Raw genomic sequence first — 19,532 nt, 5'->3', positions numbered from 1 at the left:
CGCCAATTGGGATCCGAACAATAATTATTGGTCGACGGAAGAAATTCACGATTTGAAATTTAACGAAGATAAACAGGTAAAATGATCATAATCCCGACACGTCACCGACATCTTTTTTTTTTATTTAATTTTTTAAACGTCTTAAAAATTAATTAATTAAAAAAATGTTCGTGGTTTTATTTCATACGCGCGCGCGCGGGCGCCATATTTGAAAACGTTTTAAATTAAATAAAATAAAATAAATTTTATTTTATTATTACAGACTGTGACTTTTCGAAGCGGAAGAATGGGTCTCGTCGGTTTGGCTTGTTACCGATATTGCAATTTTCCATTTCAAACGTGGGAAATGAAACCGGAATCGAAAAATCAGAATGGCGGCGTAGGAGTTTTACTTAACATAACGGCTGCCGTCGCAATCATCGAATTTTTAATTAAAGTAAAAAACTCGCACGCGCACGCGCACACACACCCACATTTCCATTCCATAATAATAATAATAATTTTACCGTTATATGAAATTAACATAAACTAAAAAGATTTTGATTTTTTTTTTTTGTTTCTAGGACGGTAAAGTTTCGGTTAATCAATTACAAAATGGAACCACGAACGCCATGCAAGAACACGTCGGAATATTTTACAGGCCGAAAAAACTAATCAATGTGAGTACGAAAAAAAAAAAAAAAAATGAACCGCGAAAATAAAAGATAATAAATTATTTTCATGGATTTTAGATTTTGCAAAATGGCGGAGTCGACATATTTCCCCCGCCCGATGTTTTCTGTTATTTGGAGGGTACCGTTTTAAAACACAGAGCGGCGGAAAATCATTTGTATCATTGCATGTCCGTCATGTCTACGAGTCATAATTTTGCATGGTCTCGATGGAACGCACCAGCCGGAAGGAGAAACATGATATTACAAATGAGAGAAGTTACCGATAAAAAACGTCCCGTGAGTTTCCGACATTTTGTTTTTTTTTTTTTTTTTTTTTTAAATTCGAAGGTTGGCACGAATTTTTCTTTCCCCAGCCGAATTACAATATGTTACACGTGACCCCACTCAAGGCAATTTTAGTTGATTGCACGGAAGTTAGCGCGAGTTTCAACGATGAAGGAATACAAGGAATGAAAGTAATAAAAAAAACATTTTTTATCTCTATGACTATGATAGTGCCGACATTTTTTAAAAAAAAATTTTTTTCTCGTTTAAAGTTCTATTCGGATTTATACAATTTGGCAATGGATCATTGTAGCCAACATGCAAAAGAAAAAATCGAAAACGTTTCGTACGATTTATCGGAAACTATATGCGAAATGCTTTGCGCCATAAGACCCCTCAGCTTTTCATAATCAATTTATTTCCCCTCCCCCACCCTGTTTTTTTTTAGTTTTTTTTTTCCGTCCGTAAGTAAATATCAATTTTAATAAATAATAATAATAATGATAATAATAATACTAAATTTTAAATTTTAACGACGCGTTTTCTTGTCACCAAACAGTGGAAACGTATGGAAAAATTAATCAAACCGTGAAAATACGTTAAATTTCATGCTTAAAATTGATGACGTCAAGTATTTCCTAACCGCAAGCAAACGCGCACACGCACACACGCACTCAAACACTTATTGAAGTGTTACTAGAAAAAAAAAAATTCAAAAATGTTATTTTAAAAAATAATAATCAAATAAAAAAATAAATAAATATAAACCAGTCCTTTCGTCTCAAATTTTTTTTTTTCTTTATTCTTTTCCATAGAGAAATAAATTTTTAAAAAAAATAAAAATCGAAAGAATAATTCAATCGGAAAAAGTTTTTACAAAAAAAAAAAAAAAATCACCGATTTTTATATGCGAAAAAAAAAAAAAAAGTTTTTCTCGTACCACGTCATCCCAAAGGTAAATTTTTTTTTTTTTTGAAATAATTTTTGCCATTTGCCCCCCTCCCACTTTTCCTTTATAAAAATTTTTACTTTTTCTTTTTTTTTTTTACGTCACATAAACTTCCGTTTTGGATTTTATTCTCACAGAAATTCCGAGAATCGAGAAAAAAAACATTTTTTTGTTATTTCCGTATCCGATTAATAAAATCCTTCGTGCCTTCTTGTTTTTCCCACTCTTATTATTATATATATACATATAATAATAATAATAATAATAATAATAACAATAATAAATACGTCATTCATAAGTTAAAGCTTAAAAAAAAAAAAAAAACAATTGTTTTTATGTAAACGCGTCCTTGAGCGCGCGAAAATTTAAATTTATTTACTCTATGATTTTCTAATCCTCAAAATAAAATAAATATTCCATCCCTTCGCAACTTTTATTCGATTCTCGCGTCCTCCATCGTTTCAACCATTCATGAATGAATGAAAATGGTTAAGAGAGAGAGAGATAGAGAGAAAGAGAAAGAGAATTGGAAAGAGAGAGAGAGAGAGAGAGAGAGAGGGATAACGTGAAAATATAACGACATACAAATGACATTAAAAAAATTTTTAATTCGTTATGAAAGTTTTTTTAATCCGCCATCTTTTTTTTTCTTTCCTTTTTCTTTTTTCCTTTCTCCCGGCTCCTCATTTTTCTTTTTTTTTCTTTTGACAGTTTCAACCCTCGGATAATTTTTATTTATTCATTTTTTTTTCTTTTTCGGTTTCGAGGGTTTTTTTTCTAATGAAACGTAATTTCCGCGATACAAACTCACCGCTTTGTAGTAGAACCGAATTTGTTTAAATACCTTAAAAAAGCCTCAAACGTAAAAAAAAAAAAAAAAAATTTCCCTGACTTTTTCGTTTTTTGATCTTTCGTCGTCCCGGGGGAATTTTTTTTTTTTTTTTTTTTTTTTTGACAAAAAAAAGAAAAACGTGGGAAGATAAAAATTTGTAATTAAAAAAAAAGAAAAAAAACCGTAGATTTTCTCGTTTATATATATAAAAAAGATTAAACAAAAAGAAAAAAAAATGTCGGAAAGTGCCAGAGAATTCAAAAAAAAAAAAAAAATGCCGATAATTTTTTTTTTTGTTTTGTTTTTTCTTTTCTTTTGAAATTTCTAAATATTTCATTCGAAAAGGTTTTTTTTCTTTTTTTCTTTTTTATTTCATTTCACGTTCGCATTACTTATAATAATAATGATGATGATGATGATGACGTTGATGATATTTTCCGCTTTCATCCTACTACTGTCAAAAATTTGATTACTTTTTCATCTTTTTTTTTTGTTTTTTATTTGTTTTCTTTACGTTTTGTTCCCTCTCCCTCCCTCCCCTCCGTTTTTCACGTTTTTCCCTCATGGTTTTCAACAAAATGGTTTTGACATCTTTTAACATAATTTAAAAAAAAAAAGGAAAAGCATCGCGGCAAAGGTTTGAAAAACTGACGACAACAAACAACAAACCGAATTAAAATTTTTCCAACTTTCATTCCGCATTCATTCACCGAATGAAAAGAAAAAAGAAAAAAAAATTTGTTTCCCCCCTCCTCTCCCCGTTAAAAATCATTTTAATTTTTGTTGATTTTTCATATCATTTACATCTCGCACACATGCGAAAAAATTTTATTCAATTTTCTTTTCCTCCCCACCCCACCCCGCCCCCATCTCTCGCTTTAAATGCTTTTTTTACTCGTTACTATTATTATTATTATTTCGAGGAAAAATTTTATAATTTCTAATGTTTTTCCAAACGTAAAAAAAAAAAATTTAAATTTTTCTTTTCAAGCCAAACAAACTCAAATAATAATAATAATAATAATAATAATAATAATAATAATAATAATAATAATAATAATAATAATAATAATAATAGTAATAATAATAGTAATAATAATAGTAATAATAATAATAATAATAGTAATAGTAATAATAATAGTAATAATAATAGTAATAATAATAATAATAATAATAATTAAAAATTTCGCAGCGTTTTTAAATTAAATGTTTAAAAAAAAAAAAAAGAATTGATTGATGGAAAACCTTGAATTTTTTTTTCTTTTTTTCTTTCAACCGTACTTTGCAAAAAAAAAAAAAAAGGGCAAAGTAAAAGAAAAATGAATAATAATGATGATGATGGTGATGATGATTTTTTGTTTTTTCCATTCGCGTTTCCGGACACGTCTTTATGCAAAACATCAAATGAGAAACGAAGAAAACTCATCGATATTATTATTATTATTATTTGAAATTCGTTCGGTGAACTTCTTTGATCGATCGAATGTTAAACGTCATCCCTTATAGTTATTCGCGTAGAATTTAAAAAACGCGCGTGCGATGTGCGTATCATGCGTGCGTTTACATTTTCCAAAAACGGATTCGTTTGATTAATCATTTCAACCTTGAAATCCTAATTTTTTTGTTTTTGTTTTTTGAATTATGACCCGTCGACTTGTTAAAAAATTATTTATTATTATATTAATGACAAAGTAAAAAAAAAAAAAAAATTGTTTGTTGTTGTTGTTGTTGCTGTGTTCCCCTCAACGTCGTCGTCTAATTTTTACGAATTAATATTTACAAATAATGATAATAATTAATAATAAGACGAGATAATTCGAATGAAAGAATTCGGAAATCATAGATGAGTTAATTTCCGGTTGAAACGTAAATATTTCCGGTCGTGAATTCTTGCTTAGTGGTCCGCACTCATGACTGCAAGGCCAACAGAAAAAGACAATAAATCTGGAGGAGGGGGGAAGAAATTTTAATGTTGAAATTACCGAAAGGAACGTGGAAGCAGAAGTGAAAGTCACCACTATGCTTTACTTGTCGAAAGATTAAGACCACCGCCACAGACATTCCAGAACTTACTCCTAGGGAACCGAAAGGAAAGTCCTGGAATAAACGCTTTAAACCCTCCGAAAACCACAAAAAAAAAATGTCATTAAAATAATAATAATAATAATAATGATAATAATAATAGAAAAATTTAAAAACTTTCGATTGATTTCTGGTCCAAAAAAAAATAAACCGTGCACGCACACGCACACGCACACCAAACCAAAAAAAAGGCAAAAAAAAAATTCAATTTTCAAATTTATGCAGTGTCAGAAGAATAAATTTATTTTAATAAAAATAAATCGACGTAATGTAAACAAGAGAGAGAGAAAGAGGAAAACTCGATCGACCTCATTTTAATTTTCAAAAAAAAAAAAAAAAAAACGGTTACGGAATAAATTTATAAAAATTTCATATTCTCGGTATTTTAAAAAATTAAAAAAAAAAAAAAAACATTTACCTAAAACTAATGCCACGTCAAACAAGGTTTTTGAAACAAAAAAAATTAAAATTTGATATTCGGAGGATGTTTTTGTTAGGGTTTTCCTTGCGAAAATACATCCGTCGCATAATAATAATAATAATAAATAATTTTTCCCGGAAACGGCCATGTTGTTCGTTTTCGTATGTACTCGCAACGTTACGTGCGTGTGAGAGTATCCACGAACAAAATGCGTATCGGAAAAAAATGGAAAAACCCCGAACGGTGACACGAGTATCAACGTCTCCGAGGGTATATATAAATCCGCGTAAGACAACCGAATCGACAATCGGAGAACAAACAAAACAAAACAAAAAAAACAAACAAACGCGAGCGCGATCGAATCGATGAATTAGTTTTACAACAACAACAAACGAATACGTTTGATTCTTTCGCGTCGGTATCATATTTACGGATCGTACGGTAAAAACAAACAAACAAACGAACAAACAAACGGAAAAAATGCACGCGTATCAATTGTTTACGTGCGTCGTGGTTTTAGCCACATTTTCACAATCTTTTCCGTTTAGAATATTGGATGTGCCGCAGGGAAACAAACCTTTTGATATTTTTACTCGTAAGTAAAACGACATTTTTTTTTCTCTCTCTCTCTCTTTCTTTCTCTCACTAAAAGAAAAAAATAATCATTCAAGGCATTCGCGTGGAAAACGCAAAAAAAAAAAAATAATAATAATAATAATAATTATTTTAAAAATTATTTTTCCTTAAATTTCCTGTTATTAATACCAACATGAAAAACAAAAAAAATGTTTAATTTAAAAACAAATTTCTTCCTTCCCCCCTCCCTCCTCCCCCGAGCCGCGGCCCCGTTAATAACAAAATCACATTTTAAAATTTTATTAAATAAATAAATAAAACCTTCCTTACATTTTTCCATTTACATTTTTTTTTTTTTTTTGTTTTTTTTTTTCCTTTTACAATTTTAAAAATTAAAAAATTTAAAATCATAGAATAAATAAAAACATTCATATAGTAAGAATAAAACACCCATACATTTTTCAATTAATCATATTTAAAAATAAATACCTTTGTTTATTTATATATAGGTCGCATTTGAATTTTGTTTTTTTTTATGAAACAAAAAAAAAAAAAAAAAATCTAAAACCACGTCGTTTTCATTACGTATTTTTTTTTTTTTTTTGTAAAAAATTTTGACGCCATTTTTTTTTCACGCCTTAAAAAAAAAAAAAAAAACGAATAAAGACAAATATGAATATTAATTGTAAAAATATTAAAAAAAAAAAAAAAAAAACGCTATTCATTTCGAACGTTATTCATTGATGTTGATGATGATGATGATGATGATGATGATGATGATGACGACGACGACGATAAAAACAGCATTAACAAAAAAAAAAAAAAAAAATTTTTTTTAAAAAGTAAAACGTTAGTTTTCGATCCGAACGCAAATTTTTCTTCATCGTTTTTTTTTTTTTTTAATTTCTCTTGTCTTTTCTTTCCCCCCCCCCTCTCCTCCTCCTCTTCCTCGAAAAAATTGAAAAAAATAAAATAAAAATAAAAAAAAAAACTTTCTGCTTTTCTACAAGGAAAATAAATTATTTGATTTGAATTTCCCTCACTTTCCTCGCTTTCTCGTTTGTTTTTCTTTTAACCCTTTCAAATTTGACGTTTCGTTTGTTGTAAATACAAAACCGGAAACGGAAAGCAAAAGTAACTTTTTTTAAATCAAAAAAAAATATATATATATTTGTATATATATTAATCGCCACGGGGTAGAGAAAAAGATGAGACAAAGGAAAGAGAATGAAAAAGAAAAAAAAAGGGGAGGGGGGGGAAAAGAAAAACGAACGATGAAGAAAAAGTTTTAACGAATTTTTTCTTTTTGTTTTTTTTTTCATTTTTCCACGTCACCACCTTTCGTTTTTCCCATTTTCTCGTTCGAACCATTAGGAAGAACTCGTTTGAATAATAATAATAATAATTTGGAAAATTAAAAAAATTTTTTTTTTTATTTTCCTTTCCTTTGTTTAAACGCAATCAAATCAAATTTTCGTGGCTTACGAATTACGAGAAAGAATTTTATTTCGCATCTTCATCTTTCCCTTTCGTTTCGTTTCACGTTTTCAAACCTTTTAATATTTCTTTTTATTAGACGGTAATAGTAATAATAATAATAATAATATTGATAATGATAATAATAGTAACAATTGCAATTTAAAAGTTTCACGATATTGATGATGATGATAATTCATCTTTCCTAAGCTTTCCTTTTTGCTCTATATCTCTCTCTCTCTCTCTCTCTTCCTTTTTTTTTCAATTTGATTTTTAGTCCTGTTTTCTTCTCTCTCTCTCTGTCTCTCTCTTCTTTTTTTTCAATTTGATTTTTAGTCCTTTTTTCCTCTTTCTCTCTCTTCTTTTTTTTTTCAATTTGATTTTTAGTCCTGTTTTCCACTCTCTCTCTCTTTTTTTTTTTTCAATTTGATTTTTCTTCTTATTTTTTTTCCTCTCTCTCTCTCTCTCTTTTTTTTTTCTTTTTATTAAAAACATTTAGTAAAACTCGAAAAATTATCCTTTATTTAATTAATGTCGAAAGATTACAAAAAAAAAAAAATTGAAAACCTTTTTACCTCACCTAGATTTCCCTTCTTTCTCATGAAATTTATTTTTCAAAATTTTTTCCCGCCTTTTTTTTTTTTTTTTTAATTTTTTTTATGTTTCGAGTAACGTTATTTTTTCAAAATTATCCAAATAATGGCCAAAAAAAAAAAAAAAAAAACGTGGATTCGTAAAATTCAACAATAGATAAAAGTTATATTACCCGTAATGGCATTTCCCACGGGGGGCATTAATACGTCATCGTGTATAGAACGCATTTCTCGTCATTTATCGCGAGGGGAAAAATGGAGGACATTTTTAAAGCGAACGTTCAAACGACCGAACGTACGAACGAGTTTCGCACGTAAAATTTTTTTGAAGACACGTTTCGAATTTCTCCTTTCCCGTTCGAACAAACAACATCTTTTCCATTCGGTTTTTTATTTAAAAGTTTCAACAACAAAAAAAAAAATTTTCCAGACGTTCTTTTTAATCTTTTTAATTTAATCTTTCAATGCTTCCGTCACAACTTTCATCCGTCCGACCGTTCGTCGTCGCAAAACAATTATTATTATTATTATTTTAACATGACGAAATATTTTTAGCACAGAGACAACAATACGAATCGGGTAGTAGAAGATACGGCGGAAGCCCTATTTCACCCTTTAAATCGAAAACGTTCGGATATTCCGGGTACGGAATTGGAAATTATGGCGGCGGCGGTGGCGGCGTCGGCGGTTATCCAGGCTCAAAATACAAGAGACCTTATAGCGGTAAGATATTTGTCGACGAGAATGACCCTTTACGAAAATTTTCCGTATTTTTTTTTTTTCATTTATTTGACATTTTCCGTCTTTTTTTTTTTTTTATCTTTTTCGATTTCGCTCAAAGCTCATCATCCTAATCAACAATAAAATAAATTTCAAGTCTTACCGGAAAACCTTTTTCAAAATATTATTATTTATTTTTTTAAAAGGTTATTTGTATCCTTTTCTTTCTCTTTCTTTTTCTTTCTCTCTCTCTCTCTCTAAGTAAACTCTATCTGAACGTTTTTCGACGTACGGCAAATTTTTAACTTTGTTTATTATTATTATTATTAACGGTAATATTTTTTCACGCGCACGACGAACATTAGGGAAAACTTTCGTTTCTCTTTTCGGAAATTATTTTTCTTATTGTCAAATCGCTAAGAAAATTTTTTTGTCTTTTCCGGTTTCGCAGATTCTTATTATTCGAAAAATTTAAATAATTTCCAAGAAATATAACGATAATAATAATAATAATAATAATAATAATGATAATTAAATTTGGAGACGTGCAATGAATAAAATTGGAAAAAAAAAAAAAAGGAAAACACGACGACGTAACTTACACACACAACTAATTAGAATTCGAAAAATGTGTGTGTATATGTGTATGTGTGCGTACGCGCGTGTGTGTGCGTGTGTTGGAACAAGTATCTAACAAGGTTGAAATTTTTAAACTTTAATTTTTTAATTAAAAAAAAAAAAAAAAAGAAAGAAAATTTTGTTTCGCAAAGAAAAAATGATTATGCTTATCAATCATCATCATCATCATCATCATCCGGTTTTTTTTTAATAAGATTTTCTTCTCACTACGACGAAATTTCCTTTATTATTTTTTGCAGTGTAAAGAAAATTTTCATCCATATTCTTTCTTAAATGAAAAATCTTAATAAAAAAACTTTTTAATTTATTTCATTTGATATTCGACTTTTTTATTCTTCATCTTCTCCTTCCTGTTTCCTTGTCTTTTTTTGGTTTTCCTTGTTTTTTTTTTTTTCTTTTTTTCTTATTCTTCTTACAGAACAAAAACTTTTTTCATATTGACGAAAAACAAAAATTAATTCTTTAGAATTTCAACTTTGTTTTTTTTCCCTTTATTTTTATAAAATTCTACGATGAAAATATTATTAAATTTTTCCAGCAAGCGGTGGAGGTGGAAGAGGCTACGGCGGTTACCAATCCAATTACGGATATCCAACCGGTTACGGCGGTTACAATAACTACAACGGAGGATGCGGCGGTGGCGGTTGCAATTACGTACAAAAACCGATACCTCAAAAAGGTTGCCCACACGGCGGCGGATGTAACGTAAACGTGAATCCGATACCGCAACACGGATGTCCTAGCGGGTCTTGCAATCCGCAACGTCCGAATCACAGGCCACCACCATCACCACCGTCGTCTTCGTTTGTTTTCCCACAGCACAATTTCCAATACGGATCATCGAGGCCCGGAGGTGAATCGTCTGCATCGAGCAATGCAGCTTCTCAAAGTTTTTCAAACGCACTCGGCGGCGGCTTTGCCGGCGGTTCGTCCGGCAATGCTGCCGGTCAAAGCTCTCACAACGGCGGTAAATGTTAAAAAGGAATCAGGAGGGATAGGGATGGTAGGAAGGAATAAGGGGATACTACAACGAAAACAAAATAACCCCCCCTTTCGTACCTTTTGAGCGTACTTTCAAAAATTTCCACCATCATTTTCCCAATTAAAACGAACCACAATTATAATAATAATAACGACGTTTGGGTTTACGTTAAACGTAAATTCGTTTCGTTTTCCTCGATAAAATTTACTAAATTCGTGAATGAATGAATGAATGAAAATCTGGGGAAAAACAACCCCTCCCTCCCTCCCTCCCCCCTTTCTTCCTTCGCCGATTTTTAATTGAATTAATTAATTAATGTCGGTCGTAAAAGAAGAAACAAAAATAATAATTCAAATAACTCGAATTTATTTATTTATTAACTTTACCTAAATAGAAAGAAAGAAAGAGTGAGAGTGAGAGTGAGAGAGAGAGAGAGAGAGAGTGAGATAGAGAGAGATAGAGAGAGAGAGAGAGATGTGAGCAGAAGAATTTTTTTTCATAGGTAAACAAAAATTTTCGGTTAAAATTCCAAAACAAATTCAACAACATTTTCCGAAAAAAAAAAAAAAAAAAAAACCAAAAAAATAAATAAAAGCCCTGTCGAGAAGGCGGTGGTCGGGGGGAGGAGGAAGCGGGCGGAACCGGATACGAAAGGCTTAATTAAATGTTTCGAAAATTTTTTTTTGGAAATAATAATTTGATTTTCTCATTTCCGTCGAAAATTGAATGAATGAAAACGTTAACAATAACAACAACAACAACAACATCATCAAATCGAAACTTTTGTTATATTAAACTAATTATAATAATCTCTATCTTTCACAAATGCTTTGCTTTTACCTATTCTCATCATCATCATAATCATTATTATTAATATTATTTTCCTCTCTCTCAGGTTACGGCGGAAGTACGAGCAATGCCGCATCGCAAAGTTTTTCCGGTCACGGTTTCAGCGGTTCTTCGAGTCAAGCAAGTTCTTCGTCATTTGTCGGACCCCACGGTGACGTATCGAGTCAAGCAGCAGCATCGAGCAATTCATTTTCAAACAAATAATTTATAATAAAAAAAAAAAAAAAATCAAATCGTATCGTTGCCATTTTTTTTTCCCCTACCCCATCATTCCTTTTCGTTTCCTTCCGTCTTCCTTTTTTTTTTTTTTTTAGACTCGAAAATAATACGAACGAGAATAAATAAATAAATTAAATTAATTTAATTTATTACCCCTTTTTTTTTTAAAGGCTGCCTAAATACTTTTGCAAACAAACCGTGAAAAATTTTTTTTCGTTTTTAAATCGCAAGCGCACGATGAAGATGAATCTCTCGAAAGACATTTCAAACATTTTCCTTTCCTTTTTCTATTTTTATAATTTTCAGTCTTTTTCCGATCGTGCGACGTTTCATACGAAACAAACTTGCGACAAAATTCTTGTTCTTTTTTTTTTATTTTTCCCCTGCTCGCGCGTACGTTTTTGCTTTTTCCAGGAAGTTTTTCTTATCGCGGTGACAAACTTTTTTTTTCCCGCGTAAAAAAAAAATTTAAAAATTAAATTTTTTTCTGTTTTTTTATATTTAATTTGACTTTATCCAGTGTTTAATTTCGAATCGAATACTTCAAAATGTCAAATTTTTCACAAAAAGGTAAGATTTCTGTCATAATAATAATAATCATCGTCAATAATGTCATCGAATCTCGTTTTTTTCCCTCCCCCTCTCCCGCTTTTTTTTTTTCCTTTAGTCGTTTTTGTGACGACGATAAGTATAGGACGAGATCATATTTTCAAAAGGTTTAAAAATAATTTGATTGTTTTTGATCGCTCGATTTATCCTTTTCTTTTCTTCTCCTTTTCCTTTTCCTTTTTTTTATTACAATATTAAAATTTTCGATGACTTTAAATTACATTTTTTTATAAGTGTCGACATAAAAAAAAAAAAAAAAAACTCATATCGACATCATCATCATTTTTATTTTTCATCGGATATAATTTGTCTTTCGTTTAAGTATTTTTCATTCATTTTCTTCTTTTTCTTTTTTCTTTTTAATGGTTTTCAAATTTGTTTTCTTTATTTTATAGAAGAAAAAGTTTTTTTTTTTTAAATCGAAATATCTTTTGGTTTATTCGCCGATAATCACGATCTAATCTTTTTTTTTTAAGTTTTCGACCCTTAAACTTTTAAATTTTCCCTTTTTCTCTCGCGAAGAAAGTTGAAATTTTTTCAACGGTTTTTTTTTTTAAACACAAAACTTCACTTTCACTCTCTCTCTCTCTCTCTTTCTCTCTCTCTATCTCTCCCTCTGTCTCTCTCTATCTCTTTCTCTATCTCTCTCTCTATCTCTTTTTCTATCTCTCTCTCTATCTATCTCTCTCTCTATCTCTCCCTCTCTCTCTCTCCCTCTCTCTCTCCCTCTCTCTCTCTCTCTCCCTCTCTCTCTCTCTCTCCCTCTCTCTCTCTCTCTCTCTCTCTCTCTCTCTCCCTCTCTCTTTCTCTCTCTCTCACTCTCTCTCTTTCTCTCTCTTTTCGCTTCAGTTTCTTTCAACTTTCCCTCCTCGACGAAAATTATAAAAATTTTTATTTTCCATTATTAATTAAATTAACGGTTTCGTTTTTACCAAAAATACAAAAACCAAAATGAAAAATTAATTTTACCGCGGGGGAAGGGGGGGGGGGGGAATGTACGTATACGAAAGAAAATTAACGGGCATATACCAACGACAACCGCAAGAACAAAGCGTTTTTTCGAAGTAATAAAAAAAAAAAAAAAAAAAAAAAAAAAAAAAAAAAAGAAAAATACGAAAAGAAAATAAAGGATAAGGAGAAAAAAAAAAAAAAACTGAAAAACTGGAAAACTTCTCGAACGTTCATTTAAAGTTATAATTTTTTTTTTTCTTTTTGAAATGAGTAATAATAATAATAATAATAATAATAATGAATAAGGAAACTCTTTGATTAAAATATTCTTATCATCTCAAGCAAATAATAATTAATAAAAAAAATTTTCGTTTTATAAAAAACCCCCCCCACCTTTTTTTGTTGCTGTTTTTTTTTCGACGCAATAAAGAAATCAATTTTTATCAATTATTATTATTATTATTATTATTTTTTGCCGTTAAACGAAACAATAACTAATTGAATGAATTCGTTTTTGCTCAAATCCTTTTTTTTTTTTCTTTTTAATGCGACCGAAGCAAAAAAAAAAAAGAAAAAAAGAGAAAAATTGAATTTTCTCAACGCTTACATTTGCGGGAAATAATAAAAAAAAAATATTCCGGATATATATATTATTTCGCGTGGGACGTAAGGAATAACTAAACCCCCCCCCTTTCCCCCCTCAAAATTTCTTTATACAAATTATTATTATTATTATTATTTTTCTTTTATGCTCGAGTTGTCATTCTCATCAATCAATCAATCAAACACCATCATCCCTTTTTTGTTTTTTAATTCCTTTACCCAAACTCCTTTTTTCTTCCTCCGCCATTTTATTTCGTTCCGATACCTCTTCATTCATTCATTCATCCATTCATTCATTATTTTAATTGGGAAAAAAAAGATCAAAATATAAAATTTGTCAAAAAAAAAAAAAAATTATTCAAAGAAAAAATATTTTCGATACAAAATTGCGAAAATTAAAAAAGCAACTGTCGTCGTCGTCGTCTTAAAAAAAAACAAAAAGCAGAAGAAAAACAAATTTTACTAATTAAATATCATTATTACTATTATTATTATCATTATTAATAAAAGAAAACGTTTAAACCGATTATTTGAAATCAATGGAAAACTTACGCCTAATAATAAAACAATAACGAAACAATAAAAAGAAAAAGTAATAATAATTAATGCTCGGAAAATTTAATTATTATCATTATCGTTCGATTTTAAATTTTCATTCGATTGTCGGTAAGTTCAACAAACAAACGATTGGGAAAAATAATAATAATAATAATGATAATTATGAAAAAAAAAAAAAAATGATTGATTTTTAAATATCACGTTCAATCATTACTACCTTTGGAAAAAAAATATCGAAAACCACGAACTAATGTTGCCAACCAAACCAAAAAAAAAAATTTAAATTTTTAACCATTTAACGGTCGTCGAAAGTGTGTAAACGACATGAAATGAGAACCGCGTTGGAAAAAATAAACCCTCGGGGAGAGAGAGAAGAGAGAGAGAGAGAGAGAGAGAGAGAGAGAGAGAGAGAGAGAAAAGAAAATGTCGGATTGATAATCGTATTAGTTTTCGTGTGTTAAAAGTTAAAAATTCAATTTCCGATTGGAAAACAATTTCAAAATATAATAATCGTCGTCGTCGTCTTATCCTCCGCCATATTTTCAATTAAAAAAATTAATAAGTTGTAATTAAAATCGAATCCGTATAAAAAAATGTAATTAATTAATAAATAAAATATTTCACGTCATCGCTTATTTATTAATTTTTTTTTTTTTTTAGTTATTAAATAATTATTTAATGTTACTTAACATCAGATTATAATCGACATAATAACATTATCATATTTAAAGTAAAAAAACAAAAAATTACGTCATAATAATGATAATAATAATTTTTATAAAGCAAAAAAAAACCTTTTAAGTGCATTTTTTCGTTTTGTTTTTGTCAAAGATTTTATTATGGCGAAGGCTATGACGACGAGGAAAAAAAAAGAAGTAATTTTAAGGTTTAATAAGTCATAAAATTAAATAAATATATAACGTATTATTATTATTATTATTATTATTGTTTCCTACCTTACAAAAGACTTCCCATTTTAATAAGACTCCATAATAATAAATTCCCTTTTTACGATTTTTTATTTTGTTTTGTCAGTCGTAAAATAAATCTTCTGAAAAGAGAGAAAAAATCGTATTAAAAATACGTACGACAGTGATTGTTTTCAGTCATTTAATAAAAACAAAATTTAAAAACATATATATCAATAATAATGATAATATTTCTTTCATCAATGAATAATATGTGGGGGGGTTTTAAAACCTTTGATAATTTTAATGATGATTATAATCATCAGAGCAGAGACAAAAAAAAAAAATTAATTAAAAATTTTTTGTTAAAATGAAAAAGAAAATGGCAAATGATGAGTCACACATCTGATGCTATATAATAATAAAAAGTGCAAAAAATCATGATTAATTAAAATGTCAGAAACAACATGAAGAATAAAATAAAAAAGTAACAATTAAAATTAATTTTTTTTTTTAAAAATAGTTTTTAACCGAATAAAATGTGTTGGTTATAACATTCAGTCATTTCTTGAAATTACAAATGATTATTATTATTATTAATTATGTTTGTATGAATGTTCAAAAACATGTTTTCATGCAATTAAAACAATTAATGTTGCTTGTACTTTTTTAAATATACAACAACAACAACACATTCAAATGAGATATTATGAATGATGATTACAAAGTTTTTCCTTTACTTGTTGTTCTTATCCATTCTTACATATAATAAACCATTACAAAAGTCATATTAAACAAACAAACTCCTTTAATACAATAAATTTATTATTATTATAATTAATAATTATAAACTTGAATAATAACAATTATGACTTTTGTAAAATAGTTTCATTAAATAATTATGTTAAGTGATGCAGTGTGAATGAAATGCATCATGACATGCAATTATGATTCACATACATCATGTACAACACTTTAGTTAATAGAATACAACTTTTTATATCACTCAATATGAATAGTTTGACTAGTTGATATGTAAAAAGGTACAATACAAAGTTATTGAATGTTATACAGCATGGTGATGATCATATTATATGATGTGTGAGTGTGTGTGACACTGATGTGATGAAATGATTTCAATCAATTTGTTAATATACCACAATTATTACTCCTTATAAATGATGAATCAAGTTTCAAATGCATTCACACACATAATGTAATAAAAAATTAACAATACTTGACAACTAAAAAGACAAAAAAATGACATTTATTAATTATCATAGTCAATAGGAATACATGTTACTAATACATTACCTTTCAATATTTTTACACACAGATATATGTGGTAATATTACACTTATTATTATTATTATCACACTACAATATCACACTACACTATCACTAAACAATATCATTAAAAATTAATCACAAAACCTTAATTAATATTATGACATATCACATATCCAATTTATCTTTTTTGGTTTGGATGGTGATGATGATAATACTAATGCACATATTCTTTTTAATTTATATATAATAAATGAAAAAGATGATATAATAATAAACACAAAGATTATACATTAACACAACGGTTATAAATTTACACTCAAATAATTATAATAACGATAAAAAATAATTAGAAAAACCGAACCGATGATGATGTCGAACGATGAAGTAAAACGATACACTTCGGGTTACGCGGTAAAATACAATGGCGGTTACGTACTGCCAACCTAATTTTAAATGTCACATAATTATTAATATGGTTGCCTCGCAAAACGAAAAAATAAATCGTTAATCGTTTTCTCTCGTTGTTTATTATTATTATTAATATCATTATTAATATTTGAAATTATTAAATTAAACAATTTATTATTCGAATTGATATATAAATATTTTAAATTGATTACGTTTACGTATTAACGCGTTGAAGTGTTAGGTTGGTACTTATAATTATAGAATGTGGCGCCATAAATTTTCTCACGTATAAATAATGTACGTTAATAAAATTTAATAAAAAAATATTCTACTCGAATAAAAAATTACGGGATAATAATAATAATAAAAAAAGAAAAAGAAAAAACGAATAAAAAAAATTATTTAAATGTTTAAATGATTTTAAAATCAAAATTAAAACGAGAAGGAATATTTTTTTTTCTTTTTTACTTCCATTATAAACACATAACCTTGTACTAGGAAATATACATGCTCAAAAATATTATTATTATTATTATTATTATTATTATTTTTACTTTTCTTTTTTACCCTTTGACATCATAAGATGAATGAAAAAAAAGAAAAAAAATTGTAATGAAACCAAAAAAAAAAATATATAATAAAGTCAAAAGGGGGTTTTTTTCTCATACAGAGAGCCTAAAGAAAATTTAAATTTAGATGTGAATAATTTTGGAAAATTTCCCCACTCACTGGAGAAAAAAAAAAAAAGAAAATATTTTCTTTTTAACAAGAGAGAGAGAGAGAGAAAAGACTTTGAGAGAGAGAGAAAGAAAAAAAAAACCTGTACTGAAAATAAATTAGAATTTTATTAAATTTTTCTTTCTTTTTTTTTCATTTTATTTTATCACAAGACAGGAGTTTTCTTTTTTTAATAACGAAAATAAATAAATTATAACAACAACAACAACAACGACCAACCGATTGATTGATTAAATTGTTTCAAAATTTACGCTTTTAATTACAAATGTTTCGAAACAATTAAAATGGCGAGAAATTTTTCTTTTTCCTCTTTCTCTCTTTGTTTTGAAACGACCGTTATATTTTTTTTTTTTTTTTAATTATAACAACTTTTGACGTTTCACTTATTTCCTTCACTTACAACCTTTTTTAAACCTTTCTTCTCTTATTTTACCTTTATTAGACGAAGATGAAAAAAAAAAAGAAGAAGGATAGTAAATACATTTTTTTTTTTTTTTAACCTTTTTTTTTTTTTTCTAAAATTCATTCGATTAAATTTAATTTTGTCTTTTAATAAAAATTATTTTTTATTAAATTTTTAAAAAAAAGAGAGAGAGAGAGAGAGACAAAGACAGTGAGAGAGAGAGAAAGAAACTCATCAAATTTCTCTCTATTGTTTTTACTATTTAATAATAATAATAATATTTTCGGGTGAGTAGTCACTTATAATAATTGTTTCGAAACACAAAACATTCTATTAAACATGATAATAATAATAAAGACATTACGTAGAGAAATATTCATAACTTGTGGGCGATTTATTCAATCGATATATCGATCGATCGATCGAAAATGTTTTAAACAAATGACGACATCATAAAAAAAAACAGAAACAATGAAAAATGTCGAATTATTACGATATTAAATCTCTTTTTTTAAATAAATAAATAGTAAATAAATTTACGATCGTTTGCGGTTAAAAATAATAAACGATTTATTATTATCGTCGCCATTTTGTTATTAAATAAATTAATCGGAACGCGATTGTATTCATTAAGTTGATGATTTTTTTTAATTATTAAATAATTATTATTATTAATATTTATTTCGAATCAATCGTTTGTTTGTTTGTTTGTTTTAATTTTATGCCGACGACAACCGACGCGTTTTTAAATTCGTTTTTAACGATCGTTTATATATAAAATTTTTTCAACAATTTATACGGTTTTTGTTTTAACGGTTTTTTTTTTTTTTTTTTGAATGTTGGCAATGATTCGTAACGAATTTTTTTTTTTTATGTTACGTCGGCGGTAATTTATTATCGACGGGATAATTAAAACGTTTTGATTTTTTTTTTTTATTGTTTAAATTTAAATTTTCCGTCGTCATTTATTATTTAAACGTTTTTTGTTTAAAATTTTTACGTTTGTTTATTAATTTTTTTGCCATTTTATTTATTTATTTATTTATTATAAAATAATAAAAAATGATTTTTTTTTTTTTACCAAGAGAGAGAAGAGAAGGACCGTTATTTTTTTTTTTTTTTAAATTTAAAAATTACGTTTCGTGTTTGTTGCTTCATTAAGAGAGAGTTTGTGCTTTTTTTTTTTTTTTTTTTAATCAAGATGACAACAAACACAAACAACAGACGAAAAATTTTTTTTTTGTAATAATTAAAAAAAAAGAAAAATTAATTTTAAAAAACAAAAATTCACGAGTCGTTACGCAAAACGATTTCATTTATTTATTTATTTAAAAACAAAATGGCGGAAAGAGCGGTGTCGCGGTTTTTTTTTTTTTTTAAATTTTCCCAATTAATTTTATTTTATTTATTAAAATTTTGATAACGATTATTATATATGATAACGATGATGATTTAACAAACTTGATACGTTCAATCTTTAATAATAATAATAATAATAATAAATTATTGATTGCTGTTTGTCGTTGTAGTCGGTGTCATTATTGAAATTTTTTTTTTTTTTTTTTGCATAATAAAGAGAGAAATGAGTTTTGTTTTCACATCTCCCTAATCTTATTTTACTTCAGTTGTTTTCGGAAGTGACGTCACGTACTAAAATAAATAAACCACGTATTTGTAATAATTCAGTGATTGAAAACGTTCGCCATAAAGAGTTTCTTTAAAATTAAACCAAGTGTTTAATTTTAAATTTTAATTTATTTATTTATATGAAAATTCGCGGAAAATGTT

General features: G+C 27.8%; 1 protein-coding gene across 1 annotated transcript; it reads left to right on the top strand.

Moving 5' to 3' along the window:
• Positions 1–286: 286 nt before the first annotated feature.
• Positions 287–1,348, top strand: Phum_PHUM579980 (uncharacterized protein; the record flags this gene model as incomplete). The annotated part of the gene is made up of 5 exons (XM_002432242.1): positions 287–436; positions 564–659; positions 732–950; positions 1,028–1,129; positions 1,211–1,348. 5 exons carry the CDS (start codon positions 287–289, stop codon positions 1,346–1,348), a joined length of 705 nt encoding a protein of 234 aa, XP_002432287.1.
• Between the last annotated feature and the right edge of the window lie 18,184 nt (positions 1,349–19,532).

The sequence above is a fragment of the Pediculus humanus genome, genomic scaffold (genome assembly GCF_000006295.1).
Source record: "Pediculus humanus corporis 1103172108309 genomic scaffold, whole genome shotgun sequence".
Classification (NCBI taxonomy): Eukaryota; Metazoa; Arthropoda; class Insecta; order Psocodea; family Pediculidae; genus Pediculus; species Pediculus humanus.
The sequence above is the reverse complement of the archived record's forward strand: the minus strand, read 5'-3'. Positions and strand labels throughout refer to the sequence as shown.